General features: G+C 42.5%; 2 protein-coding genes across 2 annotated transcripts in view; both read right to left on the bottom strand.

Moving 5' to 3' along the window:
* The window catches only part of hjv (hemojuvelin BMP co-receptor), a 12,623-nt gene extending 10,370 nt beyond the window's left edge, over nucleotides 1-2,253 (bottom strand). The window contains exon 1 of the mRNA XM_067600221.1: nucleotides 1,941-2,253. The gene's annotated coding sequence lies outside the window, so the exon portion shown is untranslated. The remainder of the gene's footprint in view (nucleotides 1-1,940) is intronic.
* Nucleotides 2,254-11,580: 9,327 nt separating this feature from the next.
* Nucleotides 11,581-22,500, bottom strand: part of thbs3a (thrombospondin 3a) — a 43,904-nt gene continuing 32,984 nt past the window's right edge. Inside the window, exons 20-24 of the mRNA XM_067600220.1 lie at nucleotides 22,328-22,500; nucleotides 20,834-21,006; nucleotides 15,774-15,913; nucleotides 15,466-15,521; nucleotides 11,581-11,697 (exon numbers count right to left, since the gene is read on the bottom strand). The exon at nucleotides 22,328-22,500 is cut by the window's right edge and continues 24 nt beyond it. Coding sequence (XP_067456321.1) covers nucleotides 11,677-11,697; nucleotides 15,466-15,521; nucleotides 15,774-15,913; nucleotides 20,834-21,006; nucleotides 22,328-22,500 — 563 coding nt within the window. The 3' untranslated portion in view covers nucleotides 11,581-11,676. The remainder of the gene's footprint in view (nucleotides 11,698-15,465; nucleotides 15,522-15,773; nucleotides 15,914-20,833; nucleotides 21,007-22,327) is intronic.

The following is a 22,500-nucleotide window of genomic DNA, read 5'->3' as shown; positions in this document are numbered from 1 at the left end:
TGTGTGAGTGTGTGTGTGTGTGTGTGTGTGAGTGTGTGTGTGTGAGTGTGTGTGTGTGTGAGTGTGTGTGTGAGTGTGTGTGTGTGTATGTGTGTGTGAGTGTGTGTGTGAGTGTGTGTGTGTGTGAGTGTGTGTGTGTGTGTGTGTGTGTGTGTGAGTGTGTGTGTGTGTGTGTGTGTGTGTGTATGTGTGTGTGAGTGTGTGTGTGAGTGTGTGTGTGTGTGTGAGTCTGTGTGTGTGTGAGTGTGTTTGTGTGTGTGTGTGTGTGTGTGTGAGTGTGTGAGTCTGTGTGTGTGTGTGTGTGAGGGAGTGTGTGTGTGTGTGTGTGTGTGTGAGGGAGTGTGTGTGTGTGTGTGTGTGTGTGTGTGTGAGTGTGTGTGTGTGGTAACTGTGTGTTTGTACAGTCAGCTGCCCTTTAGTCCTCTGTAACAGGTGGTGGGAGGAGGAGGAGGAGGAGGAGGAGGAGGAAGGGGGGGGGGGGTTAGTCTAAATTTAACCCCTGTTGCCCCCCCCCCCCCCTCCGCCATGAATGTTGTTCAGGATGATTTTTTAAAGTCAGTGTTGGAGCCACAACAATGATTTTGATAAGTTTTATTTGGATTAATTCTGGATCAATAATATGAAAAATGAAAGATGCAGCTGACGATTGATGATCAATGAGCTGAGATGATTATTAGATTATTAAACTTAAACTGAACTTTAATATAAACTCTTCTGTTGGTGAGAATTGTTCATGTGTTTGTGTAAAAACAAGGAAAACGAATCAAACAGACTGAATGAGAAATAAAATAAAATGATAAAAGATGAAGAGTCTTTGTGCTAAGCTAGGCTAACAGTTTCCCCCTGCTTCCAGTATTTGTGCTAAGCTAAGCTAACAGTTTCCCTATTTCTAGCCTTTGCGCTTAGCTAAGCTAACAGTTTCTCTGCTTACAGTCTTTGTGCTAAGCTAGGCTAAAAGTTTCCCCCTGCTTCCAGTCTTTGTGCTAAGCTAACAGTTTCCCTGCTTCCAGTCTTTGTGCTAAGCTAGGCTAACAGTTTCCCCCTGCTTCCAATCTTTGCGCTTAGCTAAGCCAATAGTTTCCCTGCTTCCAGTCTCTGTGCTATGCCAGGCTAACAGTTTCCCCTGCTTCCAGTCTTTGTGCTAAGCTAACAGTTTCCCCTGCTTCCAGTCTTTGTGCTATGCTAAGCTAACAGTTTCCCCCCTGCTTCCAGTCTTTGTGCTAAGCTAGGCTAACAGTTTCCCCTGCTTCCAGTCTTTGTGCTAAGCTAAGCTAACAGTTTCCCTGCTTCCAGTCTTTGTGCTATGCTAAGCTAACATTTTCCCCCCTGCTTCCAGTCTTTGTGCTAAGCTAGGCTAACAGTTTCCTCCTGCTTCCAGTCTTTGTGCTATGCTAAGCTAACAGTTTCCCTGCTTCCAGTCTTTGTGCTAAGCTAGGCTAACAGTTTCCCCTGCTTCCAGTCTTTGTGCTAAGCTAAGCTAACAGTTTCCCTGCTTCCAGTCTTTGTGCTATGCTAAGCTAACAGTTTCCCTGCTTCCAGTCTTTGTGCTAAGCTAAGCTAACAGTTTCCCTGCTTCCAGTCTTTGTGCTAAGCTAAGCTAACAGTCTCCAGTCTTTGAGACAGAATCATAAATATAAACACAAATAAATCTCCATCTTAAATCACAGATATTTTGACCACATATCAATAATAATTTATATTGACCAAATATCAATATAAATCATAAGTTATATTTACATAAATAACTGAAGTGTATTGATCACTGCATCATTGATCTGTGCTACAGACCCTCCTAGTAGAGTTTTTTCACTTGTTTTGTTTTAAGAAAATATGAATTTTAAAACTCAACAACAAACCAAACATGACAAAGTTCAGATGGAGATTTGATTTGCAACAAAACTGTAAAAAAGAACAAAAACTGAGTGAAGTTCGTTTCCTACCTGCATCAGATCAGCATCACCGTCTGTCCAGGACTCTCCAGGACCCTGTCAAGGTCTGTCCAGGACTCTCCAGGACCCTGTCCAGGTCTGTGTAGTGTTTTCCCGGTCTGTTGTGTCCCAGTCTGGGTCCTGGTCTCAGCCTCGCGGTACATTCACAGCTGACTGGGAGCTTCAGTCGTTTCTAAATAAATCAGCAACAAGCAGCAGCTGCTGCACGACAACTGTCACACACACACACACACACACACACACACACGCACACACACAGTAACACACACACACACACACACACACACACACACACACACACACACACACAGTAACACACACACACACACACGGTAACACACGCACACACACAGTAACACACACACACACACACAGTAACACACACACACACACACACACACACACACACAGTAACACACACACAACCACACACACACACACACACACACACACACAGTAACACACACACACACACACACACACACACACAGTCTCTTTCTCTCTGCAGGTTATTTTTTATTTCAGTTCAGTAATAAAACATGTCGTCATGTTTGTCTTCATTACTGTTTATTCATCATTTATAAACAGTCAGATGATGTTGTTGTTTATCCTCCACATGACACTAATCAATAGATCATAAAACATTAATCAATCATCTTCAGACTGATACAAACAGCAGATCAAACCATGAAATCTGAAGCCTGAAAAGGTTTGTTTGTATTTGTTGATCTGAATGTTTCTGTCTGCTCGTCTCAGCTGAAACATCTGCTTCAGTTGTTACAGCTAAAACGCATAAAACACCTAAAACTCATAAAACACCTAAAATGCATAAAACACCTAAAACTCATAAAACACCTAAAACTCATAAAACACCTAAAACTCATAAAACACCTAAAACGCATAAAACACTGAAAACACATAAAATGCCAAAAACACCTAAAATGCATAAAACACCTAAAACTCATAAAACACCTAAAACGCATAAAACACCTAAAACGCATAAAACACTGAAAACACATAAAATGCCGAAAACACCTAAAACACCTAAAAATCATAAAACACCAACAATGCATAAAACACCTAAAACGCATAAAACACCTCAAACGCATAAAACACCTAAAATGCATAAAACACCTAAAACACTGAAAACTCATAAAACACCTAAAACGCATAAAACACCTAAAACACTGAAAACGCATAAAACACCTAAAACACATAAAACGCATAAAACACCTACAACGCATAAAACACCTAAAACGCATAAAACACCTAAAACACTGAAAACGCATAAAACACTTAAGACGCATAAAACACCTAAAACGCATAAAACACCTAAAACACTGAAAACTCATAAACACCTAAAACACATAAAACGCATAAAACACCTAAAACACCTACAACACATAAAACACCAAAAACGCATAAAACACCTAAAACACCTACAACGCATAAAACACTTAAAACGCATAAAACACCTAAAACGCATAAAACACCTACAACGCATAAAACACCTAAAATGCATAAAACACCTAAAACGCATAAACACCTAAAACGCATAAAACACTGAAAACACATAAAATGCCAAAAACACCTAAAACGCATAAAACCTAAAACTCATAAAACACCTAAAACGCATAAAACACCTAAAACGCATAAAACACCTAAAACGCATAAAACACTGAAAACGCATAAAATGCCTAAAACACATAAAACACCTAAAACACTGAAAACGCATAAAACACTGAAAACGCATAAAATGCCTAAAACACATAAAACACCTAAAACACTGAAAACGCATAAAACACCTACAACGCATAAAACACGTAAAACGCGTAAAACACCTAAAACGCATAAAACACCTACAACGCATAAAACACCTACAACGCATAAAACACCTAAAACGCATAAAACACCTAAAACACTGAAAACGCATAAAATGCCTAAAACACATAAAACACCTAAAACACTGAAAACGCATAAAATGCCTAAAACGCATAAAACACATAAAACACTGAAAACGCATAAAATGCCTAAAACACATAAAACACCTAAAACGCATAAAACACCTAAAATGCATAAAACACCTAAAACGCATAAAACACCTAAAACGCATAAAACACCTAAAACGCATAAAACACCTAAAACACTGAAAACGCATAAAATGCCTAAAACACATAAAACACCTAAAACGCATAAAACACCTAAAACGCATAAAACACCTAAAACGCATAAAACACCTACAACGCATAAAACACCTACAACGCATAAAACACCTAAAACACATAAAACACCTAAAACGCATAAAACACCTAAAACACCTAAAACGCATAAAACACCTAAAACACATAAAACACCTAAAACACCTAAAACGCATAAAACACCTAAAACACCTAAAACACATAAAACACCTAAAACACCTAAAACGCATAAAACACCTAAAACACCTAAAACGCATAAAACACCTAAAACACATAAAACACCTAAAACACCTAAAACGCATAAAACACCTAAAACACATAAAACACCTAAAACACATAAAACACCTAAAACGCATAAAACACCTAAAACACCTAAAACGCATAAAACACCTAAAACACATAAAACACCTAAAACACCTAAAACGCATAAAACACCTAAAACACCTAAAACACATAAAACACCTAAAACACCTAAAACGCATAAAACACCTAAAACACCTAAAACGCATAAAACACCTAAAACACATAAAACACCTAAAATGCATAAAACACCTAAAACACCTAAAACGCATAAAACACCTAAAACTCATAAAACACCTACAACGCATAAAACACCTAAAACACCTAAAACACCTAAAACGCATAAAACACCTACAACGCATAAAACACCTAAAACACATAAAACACCTAAAACACATAAAACACCTACAATGCATAAAACACCTAAAACGCATAAAACACCTACAACGCATAAAACACCTAAAACACATAAAACACCTAAAACACATAAAACACCTACAATGCATAAAACACCTAAAACGCATAAAACACCTAAAACACTGAAAACGCATAAAACACTTAAAACGCATAAAACACCTAAAACGCATAAAACACCTAAAACACTGAAAACGCATAAACACCTACAACACATAAAACACCTAAAACGCATAAACACTTAAAACGCATAACGTCTGAAGGGAGTCTGGTGGGGGTCTGATGGGGGTCTGATGGGGGTCTGAAGGGGGTCTGATCGGGGTCTGATGGGGGTCTGAAGGGGGCCAGTAGGGAGTCTGATGGGGGTCTGAAGAGGGTCTGAAGGGGGTCTGGTGGGGGTCTGACGGGGGTCTGATGGGGGTCTGAAGGGGGTCTGATCGGGGTCTGAAGGGGGTCTGATGGGGGTCTGAAGGGGGTCTGATGGGGGTCTGATCGGGGTCTGAAGGGGGTCTGATGAGGGTCTGAAGGGGGTCTGATGGGGGTCTGAAGGGGGTCTGATGAGGGTCTGAAGGGGGTCTGATCGGGGTCTGAAGGGGGTCTGATGGGGGTCTGAAGGGGGTCTGATGGGGGTCTGATCGGGGTCTGAAGGGGGTCTGATGGGGGTCTGAAGGGGGTCTGATGAGGGTCTGAAGGGGGTCTGATCGGGGTCTGAATGGGGTCTGAAGGGGGTCTGATCGGGGTCTGAAGGGGGTCTGAAGGGGGTCTGATGGGGGTCTGAAGGGGGTCTGATCGGGGTCTGAAGGGGGTCTGATGGGGGTCTGATTGGGGTCTGAAGGGGGTCTGATGGGGGTCTGAAGGGGGTCTGAAGGGGGTCTGATGGTTCGGTGCTGCTGCAGGTTTATGAATTACTGTCATGTGACTCACAGCTTCAGTTCATCTCTAGTTTGAAAATCTATAATAATCAATCAACAGAAAATCAATCAGCAGCTTCTTTGATAATCTAATTAATTGTTTTTGAGTCAAAACAAGACGTGAACATTTTTCACTATTTTCTGATATTTTACAGACTGGATCCACAGTGAGAACAGCAGCGGCTGCAGGACCACAGACTGACAGCAGGGGGCAGCACACAAACACTGAGACGACCTCCAGCAGCTGAAACGGCAAAATGCATCTAATTCACACAACTGTTGTTTTCAGGTTTTCTACAATAAAACATAAATAAACGTAAAACAGGGAGAAAACACTTCATGAGATGTGAAATGTGAACTTTTTCTTTTGTTAAAACAATAAAAATGAAACTCAGTTGTGTTCAGGCTGCATGTGATCAGCTGTTTGTTCCAGTCTGTCAGTCGCAGTAAAGCTGCAACTCACTTATTTTACAGTCAGTATTTTCTCTGTTCACTGAAACACTTTGATCACAACCTCCTGAACCCAGACTGACTCCTCAAATGACCAACAGTCCAAAACCAAAAAATAATGAATTTACAATCATATATGATAAAAACAAGCAGCAAATCATCACACCTGCAATGTTTAATGCTTCAAACTGAATGAAACGTTTGTCTGATTATAATATTTGCTGACAGATTTCCTTTTGATTGTTGCATCAGTTTTTGAATCAAACTCCGACAACGTTGTTTGTTGAAACTTTCACACCATTAAAACCCTTTTTGAAGTGAACTGAAGTGACTCTTCGTTGCTCTCTGGTGAGTTTTAAATAAAGTTGTGTGTGTTTGAATGTCCGGCAGGGTTTAGGAGGTTAAGTTGTTGGCCCTTTAAGCGTGAAGCGGGGCCCCTCCACGCCTCGCTGAGCAGCTCTCAGGGCCTTTGTTAGTGATTAGAAAGGGATGGGGGGGACGGGGGGGGGGGGGGGGGGGGGACTAAAACCAGGACTGACGGGCTGAGACCCTCCACAGACCAGAAACCGCAGGACGACACAGCCGGACGGTGAGTTTCTCTGCTGCGTCTAACAGACACAAACTGTTACTGTTTGTTATTTCGTTTTTATTTCATAATCTTCATGTTTGTGTTTAACGTCTCAGGAACGTTTGGGAAACGTTCTGCGGATCCAACAGACGTCAAAACTGATCAGTTTTGATCCTCGTTTTCTTCACTTTTAACTGTTGAAGGATGTGATGATGATGATGATGAAGGAGATTCATTCACTTTCAGACAAAGTCTACTTACTAATCTCTTCCCAGAGCTTTTGACCATATCTTGGTCTTCTCTGAGGGTCTTGGGTTACAGTTTAATTCTGTCAGAGATATTGCTGTTTTGGTTATTGAGACCTTCATCATCCTCAGAGGAAGAATCCTGCTTTACAACTATCAGCTGGATTTACTGACGATGTTCCATTAAACTGCTGCTCAGCTGATTTTCAGAATAAATGTGTATAAATATATACATATACATGTGTATAATTTATAAATATATAAATCTGCTGATTATTTTGAATCATTTAGTTTATAAAACATCAGAAAATGTTTGTTGTTCTTTTGTCCAAAACCAAAAGAAATGAATTTATTGTGTCAGACCAAAAAAACAACAACAAGAAAAATTACTTAAACAATTAATCAATTATCAGAATAGTTGTCAATTAATTATCTCCATGTCAGGATATAAAACATGTGCAGCTTTTTATCTGTATTATAAGTGTTATAATCAATAACAAGCATTTTTAGGGTTTAACAGCAATGTGGTTAAAACGTTTGTGTCCGTTTGGCTCATATTAACGTTATGATAACGTTATGATAACGTTATCAAAACGTTATCATAACGTTATCATAACGTTATGATAACGTTAATATAATAACGTTTTCATCAGACTGAAGATTCATCTGTGTTTGTATTTACTGTTGTTTTTATTTTTATTGTGATGTTGTTGTTTCTCCTGATGAAAACAACAACAGACTCTGATGATTTGGTATCAATAACAGCAAACTGAACCAGTCTGATGTTCAACACGTTGCACCTTTATAAAAGATCAATATTAACTGATCTGAACGATGAGATTCAATCAATCTTGAAAAATAAAACTGATTCACTGATTATAAAAATAACTGCAGATTTCAGTTTTTGTGGTTGTAAATTATATTTTCACAGTTTACCAATTTATTTATTTTTATAAATGAAAGAGAACTTAATATGTTTGGATTTACTGTGATTGATCAGATGATCAGCTGTGATGGAGGAGGGAAACGTGTTGTGATTGGATGGATTTCCACCTGTCAGTCAAGAATTAAAGCCTCTTAAAGGTTCAGAAAACGTTTAGAAGACGTTTTAAAGATGTTTAACAGAACAGGCAGAAAAAAACAAACTACTGTTCTCAGCAGACTCATTTTAACCATCAACATGTTTCTCACCTGTGTGTGTGTGTGTGTACCATGAGTGTGTGTGTGTGTACCATGAGTGTGTGTGTACCATGAGTGTGTGTGTACCTGTGTATGTGTGTACCATGAGTGTGTGTGTGTACCATGAGTGTGTGTGTGTACCATGAGTGTGTGTGTGTGTGTGTGTGTGTGTGTGTGTGTACCTGTGTATGTGTGTACCATGAGTGTGTGTGTGTACCATGAGTGTGTGTATGTGTGTACCATGAGTGTGTGTGTGTACCTGTGTATGTGTGTACCATGAGTGTGTGTGTGTGTACCATGAGTGTGTGTGTGTGTGTGTGTACCTGTGTATGTGTGTACCATGAGTGTGTGTGTGTGTACCATGAGTGTGTGTATGTGTGTACCATGAGTGTGTGTGTGTGTACCATGAGTGTGTGTGTGTGTGTGTGTACCTGTGTATGTGTGTACCATGAGTGTGTGTGTGTGTACCTGTGTATGTGTGTACCATGAGTGTGTGTGTGTACCATGAGTGTGTGTGTGTACCATGAGTGTGTGTGTGTACCATGAGTGTGTGTGTATGTGTGTACCATGAGTGTGTGTGTGTACCATGAGTGTGTGTGTGTACCATGAGTGTGTGTATGTGTGTACCATGAGTGTGTGTATGTGTGTACCATGAGTGTGTGTGTACCATGAGTGTGTGTGTGTGTACCATGAGTGTGTGTGTGTACCTGTGTATGTGTGTACCATGAGTGTGTGTGTGTGTGTACCTGTGTATGTGTGTACCATGAGTGTGTGTGTGTACCATGAGTGTGTGTGTGTACCATGAGTGTGTGTGTGTACCATGAGTGTGTGTGTACCATGAGTGTGTGTGTGTACCATGAGTGTGTGTGTATGTGTGTACCATGAGTGTGTGTGTATGTGTGTACCATGAGTGTGTGTGTATGTGTGTACCATGAGTGTGTGTGTGTGTGTACCATGAGTGTGTGTGTGTGTGTGTGTGTACCTGTGTATGTGTGTACCATGAGTGTGTGTGTGTATGTGTATGTTTATCTGTGTACGTGTGTGTGTACCTGAGTGTGTGTTTACCTGTGTGTGTATGTGTGTGTACCTGTGTGTGTGTGCGTGTGTGTGTGTGTACCTGTGTGAGTGTACCTGTGTGTGTGTGTACCTGTGTGTGTGTGTGTGTGTACCATGAGTGTGTGTGTGTGTGTGTGTGTGTGTGTGTGTGTACCTGTGTATGTGTGTACCATGAGTGTGTGTATGTGTGTACCATGAGTGTGTGTGTGTACCTGTGTATGTGTGTACCATGAGTGTGTGTGTGTGTACCATGAGTGTGTGTGTGTGTGTGTACCTGTGTATGTGTGTACCATGAGTGTGTGTGTGTACCATGTGTGTGTATGTGTGTACCATGAGTGTGTGTGTGTGTGTACCTGTGTATGTGTGTACCATGAGTGTGTGTGTGTACCATGAGTGTGTGTGTGTACCATGAGTGTGTGTGTATGTGTGTACCATGAGTGTGTGTGTGTACCATGAGTGTGTGTATGTGTGTACCATGAGTGTGTGTATGTGTGTACCATGAGTGTGTGTGTACCATGAGTGTGTGTGTGTATACCATGAGTGTGTGTGTGTACCTGTGTATGTGTGTACCATGAGTGTGTGTGTGTGTGTACCTGTGTATGTGTGTACCATGAGTGTGTGTGTGTACCATGAGTGTGTGTGTGTACCATGAGTGTGTGTGTGTACCATGAGTGTGTGTGTATGTGTGTACCATGAGTGTGTGTGTGTGTGTACCATGAGTGTGTGTGTGTGTGTGTGTGTGTACCTGTGTATGTGTGTACCATGAGTGTGTGTGTGTATGTGTATGTTTATCTGTGTACGTGTGTGTGTACCTGAGTGTGTGTTTACCTGTGTGTGTATGTGTGTGTACCTGTGTGTGTGTGTGTGTGTGTGTGTGTGTGTACCTGTGTGAGTGTACCTGTGTGTGTGTGTACCTGTGTGTGTGTGTGTGTGTGTACCTGTGTGTGTGTGTGTATGTACCTGTGTGTGTGTACCTGTGTATGTGTGTGTGTGTACCTGTGTGTGTGTGTGTATGTACCTGTGTGTGTGTACCTGTGTATGTGTGTGTGTGTACCTGTGTATGTGTGTACCTGTGTATATGTGTGTATGTACCTGTGTGTGTGTACCTGTGTATGTGTGTGTGTGTACCTGAGTGTGTGTTTACCTGTGTGTGTGTGTGTGTGTACCTGTGTGTGTGTGTGTGTGTGTGTGTGTACCTGTGTGAGTGTACCTGTGTGTGTGTGTGTGTGTGTACCTGTGTGTGTGTGTGTGTGTGTGTGTGTGTGTGTGTGTGTATCTGTGTGAGTGTACCTGTGTGTGTGTGTGTGTGTGTGTGTGTGTGTGTGTGTATCTGTGTGAGTGTACCTGTGTGTGTGTGTACCTGTGTGTGTGTGTGTGTGTGTGTGTGTGTATCTGTGTGAGTGTACCTGTGTGTGTGTGTACCTGTGTGTGTGTGTGTGTGTGTGTGTGTGTGTGTGTGTGTGTGTATCTGTGTGAGTGTACCTGTGTGTGTGTGTACCTGTGTGTGTGTGTGTGTGTGTGTGTGTACCTGTGTGTGTGTGTGTGTGTGTGTGTGTGTGTGTGTGTGTATCTGTGGTCCAGGTATTCCTCACGTTGTGGGGACTTGCCTCCTGTATGGGGACAAAAAGCAAAAGTCCCCTTGACGTTTAGGGTTATATTAAGGTTCGGATAAGTCTTCAGGAAATGAATGTAAGTCAGTGTAACATCCTCTGAAGTGATGGAAACATGACTCTCATGAGTGTGTGTGTGTGTGTGTGTGTGTGTTTTAGGGCAGCTGGTGTGTTTCCTCCCGGGGTCGGGCAGGTCCGGGATGTGGTGCACTGTTGTCATGTCCTCCCTCCAATATTGCACTCGTCCCGGCCTCCCCGGCCCAGGGGTCACGGCCCCCCCACCAACCCCCCCAGTCTGAGTCCTGGTCCAGTCAGAGTCCTGGTTCAGCAGAGTCCTGGTTCAGCAGAGTCCTGGTCCAGAAGAGTCCTGGTCCAGCAGAGTCCTGGTCAAATAGGGTCCTGGTCTAGCAGAGTCCTGGTCCAGCAGCGTCACACTGCAGGAAGCTCCTCTTACTCACTGAGCGGATCATAACTTCATCACTGGAAGGTAAACGACTCAGAAACTCAGGGTGAATAAATGACGTTGGCTTTCTTTAAAGTCCTGCTGGGTATTTATAGGATTTATGGTTTTCCAGGGTAAATATGTACTACTGTACTTATACTACTGCAGTATTTATTTATAATAACATATTTAATTGTTTATGAAACTAAAATGATTCAGCAGATATGAGTGTGACATCATTGAAAACAAAAACAGCAGTTTAGGAAAAGTCATGGATGGGGAGTTTATTTCAATAAAGTTATGTACATTTGAAACATACAGAAGCATGTTTGTTCTCTGTGTAACAGCAGCTCATCAGCTCTTCAACATCAGAGTCTGAAATGTTCCGATCGAAACATGAAAAATAATCACGTTTTACAGAAACAATGACGGACAACATGATGATGGGTTAGAGAAGTTTGTTTTCTGTCGTTTGAAACATGAAGGACACGAACAGCATGAACTCTACTGGAGTCTACTGGGACTGAACTCAGATCAGATGTTTGTCTGGAGAAACACGACGCCACTGACACCAACCACACACCAGAAACACCATCAACACCATCAACACCATTAACACCATCAACAGCAGAAACACCATTAACACCATCAACACCATTAACACCATCATCAGCAGAAACACCATTAACACCATCAACAGCAGAAACACCATTAACACCATTAACACCAGAAACACCAGAAACACCATCAACACCATCAACGCCATTAACACTATCAACACCAGAAACACCATTAAAACCATCAACACCATTAACACCATCAATGCCATTAACACTATCAACACCAGAAACACCATCAACACCATCAACGCCATTAACACCATCAACACCAGAAACACCATCAACACCATCAACACCATTAACACTATCAACACCAGAAACACCATCAACACCATCAACGCCATTAACACCATCAACACCAGAAACACCATTAACACCATCAACACCAGAAACACCATCAACAGCATCAACACCAGAAACACCATCAACAGCATCAACACCAGAAACACCATTAACACCATCAACACCAGAAACACCATCAACAGCATCAACACCAGAAACACCATTAACACCATCAACACCAGAAACACCATTAACACCATCAACACCATTAACACCATCAACACCATCAACGCCATTAACACCATCAACACCATCAACGCCAGAAACACCATTAACACCATCAACACCAGAAACACCATTAACACCATCAACACCATCAACACCATCAACGCCATTAACACCATCAACACCATCAACGCCATTAACACTATCAACACCAGAAACACCATTAAAACCATCAACACCAGAAACACCAGAAACACCATTAACACCATCAACACCATCAACACCATCAACACCAGAAACACCATTAACACCATCAACACCAGAAACACCATTAACACCATCAACACCATCAACACCATTAAAACCATCAACACCATCAACGCCATTAACACTATCAACACAAGAAACACCATTAAAACCATCAACACCATCAACGCCATTAACACCATTAACACCAGAAACACCATCAACGCCATTAACACCATTAACACCATTAACACCATTAACACCATCAACGCCATTAACACCATTAACACCAGAAACACCAACAATGCCATTAACACCATTAACACCATTAACACCATTAAAACCATCAACACCATCAACGCCATTAACATCATTAACACCAGAAACACCATCAACGCCATTAACACCATTAACACCATTAACACCATTAACACCATTAACACCAGAAACACCATCAACGCCATTAACGCCATTAACACCATTAACACCAGAAACACCATTAACACCATCAACACCATCAACACCATCAACACCATTAACACCATCAACACCATCAACACCAGAAACACCATTAACACCATCAACACCATCAACACCATCAACACCAGAAACACCATTAACACCATCAACACCATCAACACCAGAAACACCATCAACACCATCAACACCATCAACGCCATTAACATCATTAACACCAGAAACACCATCAACGCCATTAACACCATTAACACCATTAACACCATTAACACCATTAACACCAGAAACACCATCAACGCCATTAACACCATTAACACCATTAACACCATTAACACCAGAAACACCATCAACGCCATTAACGCCATTAACACCATTAACACCAGAAACACCATTAACACCATCAACACCATCAACACCATCAACACCAGAAACACCATTAACACCATCAACACCATCAACACCAGAAACACCATTAACACCATCAACACCATTAAAACCATCAACACCACCAACACCATTAAAACCATCAACACCAGAAACACCATTAAAACCATCAACACCATCAACGCCATTAACACCATTAACACCAGAAACACCATCAACGCCATTAACACCATTAACACCAGAAACACCATTAACACCATCAACACCATTAACACCATCAACACCAGAAACACCATTAACACCATCAACACCATTAACACCATTAACACCAGAAACACCATCAACACCATTAACACCATCAACACCATCAACACCAGAAACACCATTAAAACCATCAACACCATCAACACCATTAACACCAGAAAAACCAGACACACCATTAAAACCATCAACACCATCAACACCATTAACACCATCAACACCAGAAACACCATTAACACCATCAACACCATTAACACTATCAACACCAGAAACACCATTAAAACCATCAACACCATCAACACCATTAACACCATCAACACCAGATGATCGGTTTATGACAGATTTACAAGCTAATATATATGAACTCTGGACAGCTCTGTTTGCAGAGACGATAACACCGACTCTTTCCTTCTCTGGAGCTCAGATGACGTTTCCATGATCGTTGGCATCAATGGCGTCATGGAAACAATCGATGTGTTTGTTGATGCCAGTATGTTTTTATGTTTCTGCGACAGATTTGAGAATAGAGGAAACCTTCCCGCCTGCTGTTGTAACACATGAAGTGGAAGGTTTTCATTAAAACAGTTGCTCCTGTGTGTGTGTGAATGTTTTTCTCTCTCAGGCTCCGCCCCTCAGTGGGCGTGGCCTACGCAGGTGTGTCCACCAGAGGACTGAACCTGCTCCTTGTTCCTAGTAAAAACAAGTAAAGTTTCAAGTAAAATCGACCTGCGTCCACAGCAGCAGGTTCAGCTCGTTTCTGCAAATACCTCCGTCCACATTAAAACGCCAAAACAGGTCATTCTGTTCCTACTGGGCATGTGCAGAGGACAGACGAGCTGCCACAGAAAACCAGTGAAGAAGAATCGTTATAAAGCTTCCTGATGTTTAGTCTGAGCAGAGAAAGATGGTCGATAACGTTTAACTCTAAACAAGCTGTCAAAGTAGAAATAAAGAGAACAAAACTCGCATGAAGTCGTCCGCCATTGTTTCTTCTTCTTCCTCTTCCATTGAAACGCTGCGCTGCTGCCACCATCTGTTCTGTCAGCGATATGACAGCGTTTCTACAAAGCTCTGTTTTCATGTTTACACACTCTGGAGGACGTTTAGAAAAACTCCGTTTTCAAACAGTTTTAGTCTGGACGGAGGAACAAAATGGAGAAAAGATGCGTTCATGAGTCTAACCGCTTAGTGTGGACGCGATCTGAGACACTTTAAACGCCTCACAGACCAACACTGATGGTGCCTTCAGGTGCTTCTCGTCAGTGTTTCCCCAGACTGCTGCTCTGACACCTGTACTCACCTGTCATACAGACAAACACACACACACACACACACACACTCATTCAAACTGCACATGTACAACACACACTCACACTACAGTTAAAGTGGACTCAGAGAAGCTTGAGCTGTGTGTGTGTGTGTGTGTGTGTGTGTGTGTGTGTGTGTGTGTGTGTGTTTGTGTGTGTGTGTGTGTTTGTGTGTGTGTGTGTGTGTTTACAGTGTGTGTGTGTGTGTGTGTGTGTGTGTGTGTGTGTGTGTGTGTGTGTGTATGTGTGTGTTTGTGTGTGTGTGTGTGTGTTTACAGTGTGTGTGTGTGTGTGTGTGTGTGTGTGTGTGTGTGTGAACAGTCCGTCTGCAGCTCTCAGACCTGAATATGCATCAGAACTTGTTTACGATGAGACTGGAAGTCTTCGGGCACCGTGTCTGAAACACAACAGATCAGCTGACATTAATGAAGTTAATAATCTTAAATATGTTTCATGCAGCAGCAGCAGTTTATACTTCCTGTCGTCAAAATAACAACGTAACGTAAAGACGAGCATTTTATATCAAAGTTCTTTAACATCTTTGTTGGGAGAAGCAGCATCGGTGTCACTTCCCAGATGTTCAGGAAACATTTATTCAGTTTGACTTAAATTTTCAGTAGAACATGTCTGCTGGGGTCAAAGGTCATACCGTTACATCTGTAGCGCAGGTTCGACCAGATGATGTTTTCCTGTGAGAAGCAGAAGACGCCGAGCCTGCCGCCTCTCATCGTGGTGTCAGTCACAACGCCGGAGTCCGCCACCATGTCCATCCCCTCAAACAGCCTCACCCTGAAATCACCGGAACAAAGGGACACGCAGGGTCACAAACCAAACGCTCACACGCCAGCGTAGAGATCTGTGCACTCAAATATCTTTATGACTTTATGTGGGAGTTATGAGTTATTATCGTGCACAAGTCCAACATGAAATTATTCGTCCAGCGACATAACTCATATTAGAGCAGGTATAATAACAGGGAAATAGTCCTCCTTGTTGCCCACACAAGAGAGGTCAATTAGAATGATGATTGTTGTTAATCTTAATTATGATATTGTGAGCATATAGGTCTTTTAAGGTTAAGTGACTGAGATGCAAGCACAAGAAAACACAAACAAGTCCACTTTATATACACATTTATTTCTAATACTACAGCTACAAGTACTAAACGCTACAACATTTTAGTGGCTAGTGAATGATTGAATGAATGATGCAGAGTTATCTATTGTGTAGTTGGTGTGAGAGACCTGATAAACAGATGAGATGACTGTTACCTGAGAAGCAGCGAGTCAAATCAACGATACAACAGCTTTGTTCTGAATCACCAATTGAAGTTACAAATCATGATGCACCAGGGTTTAAGCACGTTGGTGAAGGTTTTGTACAAATGCTTGCTCCCTGGGGCGGCTTCTTGTGGAGAATAGAGTCTAATGTGCTGGGGTGAGGAGCTGGAGTCTGGATCTGGTAATGATGAGTGAGTCAGCCAGTCTGGAGTTGAAAGGTTTCCATTGGAAGAGAGCTCCTGGTTCATGCTCTTCTAGGCTTGACCCTCAACTCGTGACTCTACATTCTGAGGTTTCACCTCCTGTTGCTCTGAGTCACATCTTCAGACTAGCAAACTGCAAGCTTTCCACCGGCACAGCAGAAAGCAAGAAGGACCAGCAACCAGCACACAAAACACAAAACACAGCAGTGCAGAGTCTCAGATAAGACACTGTTTTAAAGTTTCAGGCTGCCCGTCCAGAAGGGGACAATTCCTGAATACGGTTATTCTTTTAATCAAAGTATTTACAATTTAACAATTTCATGATTCCTAATTTTGCACTGTTGATAGTAGCTTTTGCGACTGTCTGAAAGTGAAACAAGCAGAATGATACTAAACATGATAGTGTTATCAAGGATGATGGGATTATGTTAGTGGTACATTTCTTGGCTTAAAGGCAGTGGAATAAAAGTCTAACTAAAGTTCATAACAACACATATTGTGATATGCACACATATCAACATACAACAATAATTGTCGTTGGACAAAATCTAAAACTAATCTTGTAAGTCCATGGGTTTCCTCTGTTCTCTTTGGTCTGACTGCAGACAGCAGGGGTCCAGGCCATTAGAGGGTGTGTATATGTGAGTGAATGGGTCATGGCATATTGTGCAGCATGTCTTGTGTCTTATGTTGGTTTATCCAGTGATCAGTTCTTGGGTTGGTCACTCATGTCCTGAAAATCAAAATCCACAGTGGGATTAAAGTTGGTGGCAGCTCGTCTCTGATTGGCTCTTAGAGGTCAGTTATGATAACCAGTGGTGGGGGTCGTTTATCCAAATGGTACCATCAGTTCACACTGGGGTGTGAATTGGTCGTCCCATCTTGCTGCTCTTGTAGCTTGAAGGATCAAAGGTGGTTTGGGTCAGTGGTCTGGTTTGGTGACCCTGCAGGAGATGGGGGTTCCTCATCTGATCCTGTCTGTTTGCAAGAGGTTGTTTAGATGGTCAGTGAGGAGTTTGGGTCTCTCACTTATATGTTATTGGCCAGCATTCCTGGGGTGTTGAAGAAAGAGCTGGTTGGTTGTTTAAGGCTTGTGCTGTCTGCCTTCGAAACATGCAGGCACTTAATGCCACGCCGGGTAAGAAACCACTCACCGGGACACGCCGGGTAAGAAACCAAACACTCACCGGGACACGCCGGGTAAGAAACCAAACACTCACCGGGACACGCCGGGTAAGAAACCAAACGCTTTGGTTTGGTTTTAGTCATCTAATAATTAGCTGCTGAAATGATTTGAAGCTTTTCTGAATATAAACTGAATCTCTGAGTTTGCGACTGTTGATCAAAGTCAGATGACGTCACCGTGATGACGTCACCGTGATGACGAGACATTACAACTGAACTTTTTTACTATTTTCTGACATTTGTAGACAGAATGATTAATCAATAACTGTCAGATTCATTGATGATGAAAGTGATGCTGATTCGTTCTCTGCAGTTGTTTCTCTGGATCTTTATTTTTTATTCATCAGTGCAAATGACTCGTTTTATTTTATTGTAGATGTTTGCACACGTCAGCAGGATGGACCTGGAGATGTGTGGTAAATATAAATGTATATTTATATAAATATATACAACACCAGAATATAAGTACATTAATAAAACACTTTATATTCATATGAGCAGACACACTAAACATATCAGAACATCAGCAGCAGCTGAAAGAAGAACTGAACTGTTTAAAATGATAATAGAGTACAGACCTGAGCTCTGTCCTCTGTTCAGCTCTCTGAAAAGACTTTCTACACACATCCTCCTCCTCCTCCTCCTCCTCCTCCTTTCTCTTCTCTTCTTTTCTTTTTCTCCTCCTGACCGACTGAAGAATGTGAGCTCAGACTTTTTGAAATCTGCTGCAGTTTCCAAAAACAAGCAGCTCAAAGATTTCTGACTGTAAAGATTTAAATCAGTTTGGGATCACCGATTGTTTAACTTCAGTGTTTGATTACCGAACAATTCAAATACTGAAAATAAAATCTCCATGACGACAGTGAAGTGTACACAGATCACATCTGGCCTGATGTTGATCAGTGTGTTTAAACATGTTCTCTCCTCAAACTGCAGCTTCCACATCACAAACTTTACTGCTTTTTACAATAAAACATGATCCAGTGATGAAGTTCAGCCTGCGCGTCTCTCTGTCTCTCTGATCTGCATATCAACGGTTGCCGAGGCAGATTCTGGCCAGGGCTCTGGTCGTCATAGAGACCAGTACAATAGAGTACCGGGGGGCCCGGAGCCACAAAGAGGTTTCAGAGGGGAAAGAATGCAGTAAAAAGACAGAAAGAGAGATGGAAACACAGCTGCACACTGACACAGTACTGCACAGTACTGACACAGTACTGACACAGTAGTGCACAGTACTGCACACTACTGACACAGTACTGACACAGTACTGACACAGTAGTGCACAGTACTGCACACTACTGACACAGTACTGACACAGTACTGCACAGTACTGACCAGTGGAGGCTGGTCCATAGAGGCAGAGGAGGTTGCTCCTCCTCTATTTTTTGAGAGGCAAGAGGGAGATCAAAATATAAAAAAGAATATTTGGTTGAAATAAACCATTACAATTCTCAGTATTATTTATAAAGTATTTTTTCTCTCCTCTTTGGAAAAAATCCATTACTGATATTCTGTTTAAAATGCTTCAACAGCGACACCTGCAGGGTAGGAGGAGAAAGGGCAGTGTGTGAAGTGGTGGTGGTGGTGGGGGGGGGTTGGGGGGGGGGGGGGCAGAGGAGGTTGGGTGCCTGCTGACCTCTGCAGGGCGGGATCTCTTACATTGGACTCATTGTATTTCATTTTTTTTCATGCTAATCTGTGATTGGCCATGACACGTAAAATGATGCTCCAACCAGAATGCAATATTGACATTGAGTTGGTCCAATGATAGTTTCCAGATGTCATCTTCAATTCTCTCCACTGTAAGGCAGAGTAGCAGCAGTAGATAGCTCCTTGCGTTAGCCAGTACAACAGCTGGCTTGTTGTAGCAGCCTGAAGGACTCTTTATACATCAATGGAAGGACTGTTAAGAACTGTTGTTAAGCTAATGGGAGAAATTATCTGGACTGTGCAGCGCAGCAGCAGCAGGACGCTGCCGGGGAGGCTGGAGAGAGAAGCAACCGGAGAAACAACCAGGAGAGTTAGCTTGTTTGTCATTGTCGCTAATGATATCAGACTGGTTAAGCAGCAGCCATAAAGTTCTGTTAACTAACTAACAAGATGATCAACAGCTACAAATGGATGTTATGACATGAATACTTCATCGCCATGATAGAAAGAAGACGACGTCAGATAACGTGAGGCAGATACAGCTTCTCTCTCTCTGTCTCTTTGGTTGCTAATTTAATCTCTGATGGTTAAATGTCTGTGTGGCTTTTTTGTGTTTTTTATCTCCTTAACAAGAATACAGCAGAGATCATACAATGTGTTGTGGGTAACGTTAGTTTGCTTGTTGAAGTTACAGTGAGCTGTCTTTTTAATTGAGTGGTTGTTCAGTCACCTGTTGATGTTGTATGATCAGTGTGCAGGAGGTCTGGCTGCTTGCTTCTGACAGTTTCTTTAGTTTGTTTTTAAGCTGAGACGTATATTGAGTAATAAGCTTAAAGTAACTAGAATAACAAGTGTTAACTAGTGGTATAACTGATCGTAGTTGATCCGTGATCCGTACAGATCTCTAAGTACAAGTCATGGACAGACAGCGTGTCGCTAACAGGGATTTTGAAGAGCAACGATCAAACCAGCATCTGCAGCTGAGCAGCTAATTAGCATCTAGCTGCTAACTGACGTTAGTGGTGAATGTTTGTTATCATCAAGTTTATAGTTTGATGCGGTTTGTTGTAAGATTTCATTTTGGTTTTCCTCCTGTCCTCCCCAATTTTTTGAGTCACCAGCCGCCACTGGTACTGACACAGTACTGAGTACTGCAGTACCTGTAAAAAGATACTGTCAGACTGCAGTATGAGCACTACAATACAGTCCTACAGTATTCTGTAGAAAGTATATAGCCCACCTGTGGGTCTAGTTCTCACCTGATGTAGCCCACCTGTGGGTCTAGTTCTCACCTGATGTAGCCCACCTGCGGGTCTAGTTCTCACCTGATGTAGCCCACCTGCGGGTCTAGTTCTCACCTGATGTAGCCCACCTGCGGGTCTAGTTCTCACCTGATGTAGCCCACCTGGGGCCGATGGCTGAGCTGCCAGCGGTATGAAGTTTTGTCCCTCCAGCCGACGTTGCGGGGGTCCTTCCAGAGGAGCTTCACCTCTCCATGTGTGTCTCCGGTATGCCACAGAGCATTCCTCAGAAACTCACCTGGTCCGGTCCGAGACTTCACCGCCTGCAGGACACAGAGGGAATCTATTCATGTCTCTACTGGTTCCATTGATTTCTACTTTCGGTTCAGGCTGGAAGGAATCAAACCTGCGACTGAGACGCTTAAACAGCTGAGTCACTCGTCAGTTGTCAGCGTTAACTTTCAGAGTCACATGATGTCATAGGCTGCCACTTTTTCAAAAAGTCAAGGTTGAACAAATTCAAACTAACAAGTAACAAGTAACAACTCATTCGGATGAATTTGAACATGACCCAGATATCGTAACGTGTCGGCGATAATTTACTGTCCATCTGTCAGCGGTCAGAGAGCGTCTAGACGTCACACTGCCGCTCTGTCAGAGCAGCCTGATCTTTGTCGGTAATTTTGCGGTCGACGGCGTAGAACCACAATACTTTGGTGCTGTGATCGTCCAATCAGCTGCTGTCCTTTTCCATTTTTATTTATTAGCTTAGTCTATTGACAGGTTAAAGGTCAAGCACAGTAGAACACAGTAGAGCACAGTAGAACACAGTAGAGCACAGTAGAACACGGTAGAACACGGTAGAGCACGGTAGAACACGGTAGAGCACAGTAGAACACAGAAGAGCACGGTAGAGCACGGTAGAGCACGGTAGAACACGGTAGAACACGGTAGAGCACGGTAGAACACGGTAGAACACGGTAGAGCACGGTAGAGCACGGTAGAACACGGTAGAGCACGGTAGAGCACGGTAGAACACGGTAGAGCACAGAAGAACACAGAAGAACACAGTAGAGCACAGTAGAGCACAGTAGAACACAGTAGAGCACAGTAGAACACAGTAGAACACAGTAGAGCACAGAAGAACACAGTAGAACACAGTAGAGCACAGTAGAGCACAGAAGAACACAGTAGAGCACAGTAGAGCACAGTAGAACACAGTAGAGCACAGAAGAACACAGTAGAACACAGTAGAACACAGAAGAGCACAGTAGAACACAGTAGAGCACAGTAGAACACAGTAGAACACGGTAGAGCACAGTAGAACACAGTAGAGCACGGTAGAACACGGTAGAACACGGTAGAGCACGGTAGAACACAGTAGAACACAGTAGAGCACAGTAGAACACAGTAGAGCACAGTAGAGCACAGTAGAGCACAGAAGAACACAGTAGAGCACAGTAGAGCACAGTAGAGCACAGTAGAACACAGTAGAGCACAGTAGAACACAGTAGAGCACAGTAGAGCACAGTAGAGCACAGAAGAACACAGTAGAGCACAGTAGAACACAGTAGAACACAGTAGAGCACAGTAGAACACAGTAGAACACAGTAGAGCACAGTAGAACACAGTAGAACACGGTACCTTGAGCTGCAGGGCGGGCTGGGCCATGGCGCGGAAGGGGATGGACTGCCAGTACGTCTGCTCCGTCTGTTTCCACATCACCACGTAGAAACTGGAGGAATCCTGGTAGCCGAAGATGAAGCCGGCGTAGTCGTCGTCGGTCACCGTGTTGACGTGGAACGTCCCCTCAAAGT

The sequence above is a fragment of the Thunnus thynnus genome, chromosome 10 (genome assembly GCF_963924715.1).
Source record: "Thunnus thynnus chromosome 10, fThuThy2.1, whole genome shotgun sequence".
NCBI lineage: Eukaryota > Metazoa > Chordata > Actinopteri > Scombriformes > Scombridae > Thunnus > Thunnus thynnus.
The sequence above is the reverse complement of the archived record's forward strand: the minus strand, read 5'-3'. Positions and strand labels throughout refer to the sequence as shown.